The sequence below is a fragment of the Drosophila biarmipes genome, chromosome 2L (assembly GCF_025231255.1).
Source record: "Drosophila biarmipes strain raj3 chromosome 2L, RU_DBia_V1.1, whole genome shotgun sequence".
Lineage (NCBI taxonomy): Eukaryota > Metazoa > Arthropoda > Insecta > Diptera > Drosophilidae > Drosophila > Drosophila biarmipes.
In genome coordinates, this window is record NC_066612.1 from 26232779 (window position 1) to 26245498 (window position 12720).

The following is a 12720-nucleotide window of genomic DNA, read 5'->3' on the forward strand; positions in this document are numbered from 1 at the left end:
CGGTCGGTACACACTTATGACAGCCTGGCGGAAGGCTCACGAAAGGAGATAACCAAGTCTCTGGTAGCCAAAGTCCGGTTCAACCAACGTTGGGTCACCTTTCCACTGCTAGTTTTCCCTTCGATCATGGAAGACGAGCTATTGGGCATGGACTTCCTCTGTGGCGTGCCTGCCACTCTCCAATGCGGCCGCGCTTCGCTGCAGCTGAACCCTCTCTTAATAAGCAGCCCCACCAACGACTTAGCTATGCCTCCTCTCTTGACAAACGCGTTCACTCCAGCAAACAACGATCCAGGTAACGAAGTGCAAGCCACCCCGACCAGCAGTATTTTAGGGCCTCGAGACGACAACGCCGTGCGAAATAATCCATTTCACGGAATCATGCTACTGTTTCAGCGGAACCAGTAGAGGAAGGGCGAGCGCCTTCCCCAGCCAGACCAGGGTACACACCTGACGTTGGAGGAGCACTAGCCGTAATCACAGCAAACACCGAGCAAGAAGAATTAGAACCCTGGGTAAACAAATTCCTACAGGAAGAACTGGCCAAATTCGAAGGATTGACGGGAGTGTCAAATATCGCTGAGCATATGATCACGATGCGAGATGATAAGCCCATCAAACAGAGGTATTTTCCTAAAAATCCAGCAATGCGGAGGATTATCAATGAGCAGATCGACGAACTGCTACACAACGACTGTATAGAGCCTTCACGGAGCCCCCACAGCTCCCCTATTGTACTCGTGGGCAAGAAGTCTGGACAGATGCGACTATGTGTAGATTTTCGACAACTAAATGTCCATTCTACTCCTATGCACATATTGGAGCGTCTGCGCCATGCCAAGTACATATCGACGCTCGATTTGAAGAGCGGATATTGGCAAATTCCTGTAGCTCGAGTTCAGCCGCGAGTGCACAGCATTTACAGTCCCCGGGAGGGGCTTGTACCACTGGAAAGTGATGCCGTTTGACCTCCACTCAGCACCAGCTACATTCCAGCGGGCACTCGACAGTGTCATAGGACCGGACATGGAGCGCAACGCGTTTGCGTATTTGGATGACATCATCATCATCAGCCGCACTGTGGAGGAACATGTGCAGCATCTACAAGAAATATTCCGACGGCTACGAAGGGCGAACCTTCGTCTCAACGCGAAGAATTGCAGTTTTTTTGAGCGCAGCCTGGTGTACTTGGGATACGTCATCAGTGAGGAGGATACGTCATCACACGGATCCCGACAAGATTTCGGTAGTACGGCAACTGAGTCCGCCCACCACATGCAAGGAGTTGAGGAGATGTCTAGGGATCACGTTATGGTACAGGAGATTTGTACCCAACTTTGCCAGCGTAGTGCAGCCCATGTCTTTGCTACTCAAGAAAGGAAAGAAATGGTAATGGGAGCAGGAGCAGCAAGATGAGTTCGAGGAACTCAAAAGAAAACTCACAGAGGCGCCGATTCTCGCCTGACCCGACTTCATCGAGAAGTTCGTGTTGCAAACAGACGCCAGCGACATCGGCCTAGGAGCAGCTTTAAATCCAGGGAGAAGAACGAGTCATCGCATTCGCCAGCAGACGCCTCATCGCCGCCGAGGAGAACTACTCCGCCACAAAAAAGGAGTGTCTGGCTATCATATGGGCCATCAGGAAACTCAGATGCTACTTGGAAGGTTATCGATTCAAGGTGATAACGGACCACCTCGCCTTGAAGTGGCTCGACTCGATTGATAATCCCACCGGCCGCATAGCGCGCTGGGCGTTGGAACTACAGCAGTACCAGTTTGACGTCACCTATCGAAGCGGGAACCAGAACATTGTAGCAGATGCACTTTCTCGACAGCCTTTAGAAGTACTTCAGATGATCCAGGAGGAAAAGCCGGGATGCACATGGTACCAGCGGATGCTGAAACTTGTTCAGGACAGGCCTGAGGATTACCCGGACTACGCGTACGAGAACCAACAACCATCGGCATATCGGATCCCGACCTGACGACGAAGACTCCATGCCCTGGAAACTGTGCGTGGCCCAGGAACACCGACAACGAGTACTGACGGAATGCCATGACCTGCCCACGGCAGGACATGTCAGATTCAGGAAGACAACCACCCGGATCGCCCAGAGATATTACTGGTCGGGTCTTTTCCGCGATATTGCCAGGTATGTCCGCAAGTGTGACACTTGCCATTGGTTCAAAGTCAGCCAAACCAAACCGGCGGGTAAAATGTTCACCAGACAAATTAACGATCCGTTCGATACCGTTTGCGCCGATTTTATTGGGCCCCTTCCGCTATCCAAGAGTGGGAATACGATGCTGCTCGTATACTTCGACGCCTTTTCGAAATGGGTTGAGTTGGTTCCCTTGAGAAAAGCTACTTGGCGCATCTCGAAAAATCCTTTCGGGAGAGGATTTTGAATCACTTTGGTACCCCCCGAACATTTGTCTGCGATAATGGTACACAATTTACGAGTCGTTCATTCAAAGCCATCTTCAAGCAGGCGGGAATGGAGATCCAACATACAGCACCTTATACTCCGCAGCAAAACCCGACAGGAAGGGCCAATCGCACCATTAAAACAATGGTCGCCCAATATATCGAATCTGGCAATTAATAGACCGGATTCAGTCCAGCGTTCATCGTCCAAGGCAGATAGCCACGACTCCTAGGGGCCTTGTACGATGAAATGACTCCAGGACCAAGCCAAGCGCCACGTTCACCCCAAGCGAAAGCGAAGTTGCTACGGGACATTTTCAAGGTAGTACAGGAGAACACTCAGAGAGCTTCGTTGGAGTAGCGGAAGCATTACGATCTCGACCGACGTGCGTGAAGACCGACCATAGGATCGCTGGTCTTCGTAAAACAGCACCCAAGTACGAGGGCCCGTACAAAGTAATTAAGTAAGTAAGTTACGCAGAACGGCATCCCTTAGACATTTGAAGGAAGCAGTCAACGAGCCAGAAACCCAGAATCTGGTACCCAGACGACTGGACGACAACGAAGACATTCAGATGGCGGAGGAAGTTTAGCGATCGTTTGATGCTAAAAACCCGTAGCAGAGGAACAGCAACAGCAGAGATACAGAAACCAAGGAATACCCGCATCAAGACGGAAGCAACGGAGAAGCCAGCACGAAGAAATGTACACATCAATACGAGAGCAGCAGAGATACAGAAACCAAGGATACCCGCATCAAGGCGGATGCAACGGAGAAGCCAGCACGAAAAAATGTACACATCAAGACGAGAGCAGCAGAGATACAGAAACCAAGGTTACCCGCATCAAGGCGGAAGCAACGGAGAAGCATACACGAAGAAATGTACGCATTCAGACGAGAACAGCAGAGAAGCATCCAAGGATACCCGCAGACGGCGGAAGCATAGACGAAGATAGTAGCGCAGCAGCAGTCCAGAAGTCCGTTCGAAGACGGCACAATAGCAACCAACTTGCCACAAACAAGCGGGTGAGTGACGCTCATTCTGGCCGAGGCGAGAGCCAACTAAGAACACTGCGACAGGAGCCAATGTTTGAGTCAGTGGGGCCACTTGCTGGGGGGTGCGCCTTTCAACGTTCCAATTCCCTAGTGGGAACTCAACGCTCCCAGTACCACTGTGGCGAACCTTTTTCCCCATGATTACTTACTACACAATTAAAACCCAGTTAGTAATTTTTAAAACAAAGCACTAATACCCGCTTGTTCTCCCCTACAGACATGGCGTCGGACAACCCGTCCCACCTGTGGCGCATGGCGACGCAAGCCACGGCCACCATAGAAGACGCGACCCCGAACGGAGTCCTCATTGATTATCCGGAGGAGAACCAACGCGCGACGCTGCTACGGGGCGAAGACACAGCCCGACCCTGGGCGCGTACCCCACTCGGCGGGAAAAAGGCTGCCCCAGGCCTGGGCAAAGCGGCCGTACACGCCTGGGTAGTCGCGGTGGGCTTCCCGTCGGGTGAAGTTTGGGGACGTGACAGAGGTGGTCATACCCCCACGAGGCGGTCAGAACCCCAGCAGCAGCGATGACGACGACCCATGGAGTTCCGACTCAGTCTACGCCGCCCACGAGGAGGAGATGGCCCGAGCGGAACTCCAAACGATCGTGGACCACGTCGAGGCAGAGAAGTCCCGGGAGAAGCAGGCGGAGCGTCCGGAGAACCGCCCCACACCCGTTTCGGGAGACACCCCGGAAACCCTAACCAAGGAGGAACGGGTCGAATACCCGCCGGCCGACGAAGACTGGGTATTGCCACCCCGCCACTGGCGCGTTCTGATCGAGGGGGGACGCATTCCCCGCTCCTTGGTCGAACTGGTGCAGCCACAGGAGGGCACGAACCGGCGGGTAAGCAGGAAGTTCCTGTTCCATGCCGGAGTAGAGGAATTCCGGGTGCACATCTCGAAAGCAGATCGGATCACCATTTCTCAACGCCCCACCTCACCATTTCGTTTGACCCCTCACAAATAGCGCCAACAACATCGGTCGCCAGCACCAACATCGGTCGCCAGAGCCAGCGCAACATCAGCAGCCAGCGCCACCAACATCGGCCGCCAGCGCCACCAACATCGGCCGCCAGCGCCACCAACATCGGCCGCCAGCGCCAACAACATCGGCAGCCAGAGCCAACACCATCAGCCGCCAGCGCCAACATCGGCAGCCAGCGCCAACAACATCAGCAGCCAGCGACAACAACATCGGCCGCCAGCGCCAACAACATCGGCCGCCAGCGCCAACAACATCGGCCGCCAGCGCCAACATCGGCCGCCAGCACCAACAACATCAGCAGCCAGCGACAACAACATCGGTCGCCAGCGCCAACAACATCGGCCGCCAGCGCCAACATCGGCCGCCAGCGCCAACATCGGCCGCCAGCGCCGATTTGTAGTTATATTGATACACAATAATTATTTTAGCTCAGCCTAAGCGATAGGTTCTGTTTACCTTTCCCCCTTCGTTCTCACATCAGCAGTTGCCACACACACAAATCAGGAGAGCAACGAAATATTCACCACGACAAGTGCTCGCGTGAGCAGCGCCGCACAGGAGCAAGCGAGAGGACATGCGATCTAGGAGGAAAACAACCCCCGAAAATTTGCACGCGCCAAGGAAAGAGCGAGAGAAAAGGAGTACCGAAACTTCGAGAAGTGGAAAAAACCCAGAGCAGCCGAAAGCTTTAAGAAAACGCGGGGGGACAGCGTTTGACACTCTTGGTTACACAGCGAGCGAGATCGGAAGTGCAAGCGGAGAACAATCTGGGTGGACAAAATCTTGTGCGTTCGGAGTGCAGAAAGTTTGCGAAGGAAGAAAAACCTCAAGGACGGTCGAGTGACCAGTGCAAGGGACCCAGGAAGCGAAGAAAGGAGTGTTGTCTGGACGACCACGAGGAGAGTGTGCCGGCCCAGAACCAGCGGCGGAGCACCCGGACTTACGCGTGTGTGTGTGCGTGAGAGCGAGACGGGTGAGTGAGTGGAGTGAACCGCATTTTGGCCAGCGTGAACCACGTGCAATGAGAAATTTCTTGAAGGCGACGATGCGGCTTCGCCCAGAATGGGCTGGAATTTATAAACCATGACTTACCCTAACCCGTTAACCTGCGAGAACTGAGTATATCCCAGCCTACGAGACTCTTTTACACGTTTCTCACCAGAAATGTTATTTTACAAAGCGAACAAAACATTTTTAACGTAAACTAAATTAGTTTTTTAGTTAACATTAGTAAAAAAACATATTGTTTTTAAGAAGTACCCTCTGTTGGCAAGTCTATATCTCCATCTGTAGTTATCCAAGTGATTATCATATCAAATTGATTATCATATCTTTTGCATAAAAATCTCTGAAAACTCAACTTTTTAAATACATTTTTTTAACACACACAATTTTTTAAAAATAAAAAAAAATTTGTAATTTTAAAAAATTTGGTATGTATTGCCCACACAAAGTTATTTCTTAAATTTTAAAATGTGTCATTATTTGCCACCTACAATCGGTTTTTATAGGTTCCAGCTAAAAAAATATCCTGATACACATATTTACTTATTTGCCGAATAGTATATGTAAAAAAAGTTTAAGGCAATCAAAAATGTCAACTTAAAAAATGTGTTTGGTTTGTAAAAGAACTGCTCAAATGTAAAACATATTTATCTCACGCGTGGAAAAAATGCACTGCTGTACTTGGTGTTACCCGATGCGTTTGATGCCACCAAAATCTTCAATTGTTAGAATAACTTATTAACATCATTTTAGTATACATAGTACCGATTAAATTGGTAAAGAGACCATAATATATTATTGTGCGTAATGGAGTTGACGTTGTAGGACTGATATCATTTTGTATCCACTTTTTAATAATATGCCTAAAGTTGATACTCGTGAACAATTGATTCAGTTATTATGATTAAAGTCTTTTATATGTATATTCGTTTCTAATGTAATTTTGTTATACATTTTCAAATCTTGATAATCATAGTTTTCAGGTCTATTAAGAAAAATAAGAGAGTACAGACCAGGAGTAATTACACTTAAAAATGTTTTTTTATTATTGTAACTTTTAGTTCTTTAACGTCCAATGTTAATGAATTGATTGAAATATTTTTAGGTCCATAACCTATATCCAATACATTTCCTATCTAATTCTTTTCCGTCTTCCGTGTCTCTTTTTTTTTTACATCTTCCTCTATACTCGCCTGTGAAAAAAATTCGTGATAAGAATTATTTTTATCAGAAGTCCTTCGTGAATTCATATTTCGTTTAGACTGGAGATGTTTCTTATTTGTTTTAAAGCATAAATGGTCCAACTCTCTCTCATCATCGTCGTATTGTGTAATTATATTCAACTTACGTATTAATTTTATGCTGTCTTCTTTTAAATAAGGTATCATTTGTTTTTAATTAATATTAACAAGTTTTTGTAAGGGTTCCGCAATTGGCTAAAAAGTTGCCTCAGTTACTAAACAAATACATTTTAGGGAACGTCATAATCTTTATATAAGTTAACAACAGCAACAAGCGCTGCCGTCGCCGAAATCAACGGCGCTGCACCAACCCACAGCTTAGATCAGGGTATCGGTAAGTAGAGTAGAATCAGTTGGGATTTGAATCTCGAATAAATAAAGCATCCAAATTTTTAAATTTAAGCTTTAACTATTAGAAAAGTAACTGGCGCACGAACAGGGACAAGCGCGAGTTAATCTAATGGAGTTCGGCGTTTTTTGTGTCAATCGATAGGTATTGATGAGACAAATACGTTTTAGCAAAAAAAATGTTCTAGAATGACAATTATGGCCACCACAGTTTTGGGCTGTTAGTGGGCGTTAGAGTGGGCGACGTAAATTTTTGGGTCAATCGATAGGTATTTATGAGACAAATGCATTTCAGTTAAAATTTTTGTTCTATCATAAAAACTGTACGCGCTACATAAAAAAATGTCAAAAAGCACCGAAGCTATAATTTTTTTTTTTACCCAATTTTTCTCTCGTTCCTATGACAACTATATGATATAGTCGTCCGATCTCGATAAAATTTAATTCTACATTCAGAACAAATTAAAAAATGTTATTTCCATGCGTAGGAAGTTATATGTTAAAAACACTAAAGATATAATTTTTTTAAATTATTGCCTTGAGAGTTCCTATGGGAGCTATAAGATATAGTTGTCCGATCCGGTTAGTTCCGACTTATATAATACCTGCAATAAGAAAAAGAATTTTAGGAAAGTTATAGCGCGATAATTTTAAAACTTAGGGACTACTTTGTGTAGAAACGGACGGACAGACGTACAGGCGGCCAGACAGACATGACTAGATCGACTCGTCTAGTGATGCTGATCAAGAATATATATACTTTATGGGGTCGGAAACGTCGCCTTCACTGCGTTGCAAACTTCTGACTGAAATTATTATACCCTCTGCTAGGGTATAAAAGTTAAAAGAAAAATGAAAGTTTTTTTTGTATTTGTAAAACACACCCAATAAAAATTCCCCTTCCTTAAATATATTTCGCCAATCTCATAACCCATATCGACAACCATTTAACAGCTACCATAACTTACCCGTAGCCCCATATGTAAAGGCCCGGTATTCAAAATGCCAACCTTTTGGCACAAAGCCACAACCACGACCTGAACCAATGGACATAGATAAAACTCTACAAACTAATCAGATTAATTTTATGAATAAACCAGGTCGCTTTGACGCTGGAAAAAGGCCGCCAATTTCAAAACACACCCCCACCGAATATCATGAAACTCTTTCCGATTATTGTGACGCAATAGACCAAGTCGACCAGGAGTACCCAAATGATTACACTTACCTTCATTTTTGGAGCTAACAAACTCCACTTTACCATATTTTAGCAGTAGATTAAGGAGTGGAGAAACACTAAAAATTCGTATTGACACAGGTTCAAATAATAATTACATACTACCTAAATTCAAAGAAAATATATCCCCATTCGATGCCATATCGGTTGGCGGAAAAATCAAAGTCAAAAACCTATTCGACGACACCGATATGAAAATTAAATTTTTTTGTTACCAACGTTAAATATATTTGATGCCATATTAGGAAACGACAAACGAGTTAGGAGCAATAATCAATAATACCGATAAGACCATGTCCTTTAAGTCCGGCAGTGTTAAAGCGATAAAAGAAGAAGGAATAAGAACAGTCGACCTAATTATTCCTCGGATAATCCATTTAAGAAAAACTAAATAATCTTCTTTGAAAATACCCAAATATCTTTACTGAACCCGACGAAAAACTGACCTATGTATAACACAAATTAAAAGCGGAAATTCGTAAAAATACTGAAACTCTATTTAATTTAAAAATTTAATTTAATTTCATTTTTGGCACTTAAGAACGAAATAGACCGGCAGTTAGAAGAACTTTTAGAAAACAACATAATAAGTCCCTCAAGATTACCTAACAACTCAACAGTCTGCGTAGTTAAAAAAAAACTAGATAGTTCTACTATCAAAAAAATACAGAATGGTAATAGAAATTAAATAGCGTAACAATAGCGGACAATTACCCCATACACATTAGCACAATAAGGAAATAATAAAATGTTTTCTGTGTTCGAGCTCAGGAGCAGATTCCATTAAATTCCTTTAAAAGAAAATTATGTGGAAATTATGAGTTCTATGAGACTTCCATTTGGGCTAAAAAACGCAGCATCCATATTCCAACATTAGACGACATTCTTAGTAAAATCTGTTACATTTATATGGACGATATAATTGCATTTAGCCTTAACTTTAAAACGCGTTCTAAAAACTAAGGAAAATATTTGAAACCTTTAATAATGGCAATATTAAATGCCAACTGAAGAAGTTCGAGTCCTATAAAAATAATAAAGTTTAATTCTTAGGTTTTGTAATATCATATACTGGAATAAAGACAAACGCCAAAAAAGGCTTCATCGAGAAAAACCACCCACCTCAACGGAGAAGCTAGGAAAGGAATATTAGCCATCTCTTGGGCAGGAAAATCGCATAGAGGATACCTTCACGGTGGCACTAAGGTCAAAATTTACACCGATCACGAATCACTTACACACGTTTGTAACTGGAAAGGAGGAATAGCAATAAAGAGATGGAAATCATACCTTGATAAAAACATTAAATAATTACTTTACAAGCCCAGAAAATAAAACTTTGTTGCTGATGCCTTATCTGGAATCCCAAAAACCAACGAAATTATTTCAATAATTATAACACAACATAGCGCTCAGAGCGCTGTTTACAACGTAGAAGTTCCCTTTGCATGCATTGACTACAAATTCACTAATCCATTTTTCACATTTCACCGGCACATTATCACTAAACCGGACCTTAAAAAAAATACTCTTAAGTATAAGCGCAGAAAAAAGAAGTTTAGGTTGCAGAAAAATATTACTTTCCCAAAATGAAACAAAAGTAACAAACTAAGTTAAACAATGCAATGTGTGTAAAAAAGAACAAGAAAGGAAGTTAACTTCGCCAGATGAAGTTGGAATACCCTTGAAGTTATAAGAAATAAGCAACTTTAGTATCACCATGTGAATGTTTTAAGGATTGTTACTGACATCAGTGATCTAAAAAAAAATGATTTCATTCTTATTTTTAGACCATTTTTTTGACATCTTTATGTTAAAGCAGTCTGAGTTTTATTAAATTGAATTCAAAATTCTTAAAAATATAAAAAATGTTTATTCCAAGCTTAGAAGGTTATATGTTAAAAAACACCAAAGATATAATTTTTTCATATAATTTTACCACTAATTTTCCGATCGTTCCTATGGCAGCTATATGAAATAGTGGTCCATTTTTAATAAAATTTAGTTCGAAACTCAAAACCAATTACAAAATGTTATCTCCAAGCTAAGGAGGTTATATGTTAAGAAACACCGAAGATATATATTTTTTTAAATTTTTTCCCTGAAAGTTCCTATGGGTAGAAACGGACTTTATGGGTTCTCCTTCTCCTTCACTGCGTTGAAAACTTCTGACTGAAATCATAATACCATCTGCACGGATATAAAAACAAATTTAATATCATTGTTTATTATATGGTAAAAATAATAATTGTACTATTTTATTTTTTGTACTTCTTCTACTATACTGTCCTTACGGTACTATTTTTATTTTACTATCCTGACTTTAATATCACAAGCTCTGCTATATTTATTTACATATTATTTACAAGTTTGTTTTCGTTTAAGTGCAACGCTCACTTATAAGTTGTCCAGCCTAACTGAAAACTCTTTTAAACTCACACGATGATACGGCAGCGCAGAAGTATTCTTTATATATACATACGTAAAAGTATATATTCGGATATTTAGAACTTACTTTCTAAAAATCTCAAATGTTTAAGTACCACCATACTCACACCAAACACCTCCTACAAAAATAACTGAAATATCAATATTCTGTTAATAATTTATAATGAAATTAAATGATGTATTTACTTTAAATTCGTCAATCTTCCTCTATGTGCCTTACAGATTGGAGCCGATGGTTTGAAAACATCGATGCCATCGATATGTGCTTTTGTCCACTTCTGTTGGCCAATATAAATAGCTCGCTCAACTTGAAAGATATCGGGATGAAACTTTTCCAATCCTTTTTTTTCTTCTTAGGTAACATATATATAAAAATGGTTTGGATTGCACAAATGTGTCCTATAGCTGCCATATATATTTTTTCTATAAAAGATTAGTAGATAAGTGGTTTAAAGTATTAAATACTAAATTTAAAATTCTTTCGAATTTGGATAATAACATATTATAGCTCCCATTGGAACAATATGCGATTTTACTCACTTTCCGTGTAGCTGCACTAGCCGCTTTGATCAACAAGATTACGTTGCGGCCCTCATATATTATGGTGCCTTCTTTGGGAAGGTCAAAGATTAATTCCCGACCTACTTGAAGGATTTTGAAACTCCCATGACTGTTTCGGTTTAAAGCCAATTATCATGACCTTTCTGAAATAACTTCAAAATTAATTTGCATTGCTCCATAACTGGTGCAAACGGTAGAAAATTATTATGCTTTTTTTCTATATGGAAAACAACTCAAGATTATTAAAAATTTAATTACTTTTAATTTAGCGTCGCTTGTGAACAGCTGTGTTTACTTTTGTGCTCCGAGTTTTTGTCTTTTTCAGTGATTTTGTGCGAGTGTTATGTGTGCATTTATTTTCAAAGATTAGCCTAACAATTGCGCTAGTAATTTTAAATAGATCTCTCAGTAAACGGGTACGTGTTTATAGTTATTTTAGCATTTCTATTAGATTTGTTTAATCTCATAGCTTTATCTGTGTAACTTACGCTCCTAAACTTGCTAAAACTTTTTTACTCCCTCACAATCTCCTTCGTTCTATTTTATAACTGTAACCTGCTCTCTATGCACCCGCTGAATTTCTGGTAGACTTTTTCGGTGCTATTTTCTGCAACTCTCTCTCTCTCTCTCTCTTGTTTGATTTACTTTGTATTTGTTCGTGCTGAAAGTTGTTAGTGTCGCACAAGCCACGATCAGCCGATAGAATATTTTTTTCTTTTGTGCTCTCTTACGTGTTGATAAATTTTCGCGATATTGCGCTCTTATTTTTTTTTTTATGTTTTGTGCCTTTGTGATTTTCGAATTTGATTCCAGTGGCAAATTAACTTTGAGGTATTTTTGATATTTTATTTCATTTTTCATTTGTTTGTCTTATAATGGCGCTTGCCTCTTCCAAAAAAACGGCACACTTGCCTCTTCAAGGAAAGACCCATTTATTTTTTGATGACTCTGCGCTTCGATGATGCACGTCAATTGTGCAGGATTCACCGGCAGAGTAAAAGATTTTATTGATCTTAACTCTGGTCTTACGTGGTCACGTGGGTCCTGCAAGGAAATGGTGGTTGAGATGAGCGGCTTTATGAAGCAGACTCGAGACAGCCTGTTGAAAATCTCGGGTGCCTTTAGGCAACTCAATAAGGGTTTCAATACCGTCTGTGCCCAGTTTAATAATAAAAAATTATTAACCGAGTCGCCTAAACGCAAAAAAGCCAGCTTAACCGCCGTTAATACCACCATGGAATCCAACCCGAATCCGAACTTGGTAGCAGCAGTTCCTGTCAACAGGGGTAAGCGAACCAACTGTGCGTACGGATTCAGCTAGCTCGAGTGAAGTCCATGTTTCCGGACTAAAAGCTTTTGTACTGGCTAAGTCAAAGAAATCGGTGCCGACCGTTCCTATAGATA

At 42.1% G+C, this 12720-nt stretch overlaps 1 protein-coding gene across 1 annotated transcript; it reads left to right on the forward strand.

Moving 5' to 3' along the window:
* The first annotated feature begins 1026 nt into the window (after positions 1 to 1026).
* LOC127010752 (uncharacterized) lies at positions 1027 to 1985 on the forward strand. Its single transcript, XM_050885427.1, has 2 exons — positions 1027 to 1389; positions 1836 to 1985. The coding sequence occupies exons 1-2, from the start codon at positions 1027 to 1029 to the stop codon at positions 1983 to 1985; spliced, it is 513 nt and encodes a 170-aa protein (XP_050741384.1).
* Positions 1986 to 12720: the final 10735 nt, after the last annotated feature.

Excerpts from the sequence above, each read along its gene's own strand:
- LOC127010752 (XM_050885427.1), top strand. The coding sequence starts at position 1,027 with ATGGAGCGCAACGCGTTTGCGTATTTGGATGACATCATCATCATCAGC. Across the intron at positions 1,390-1,835 it reads CTCAAGAAAGGAAAGAAATG|CCTTTAGAAGTACTTCAGAT; the intron begins GTAATGGGAGCA and ends CTTTCTCGACAG.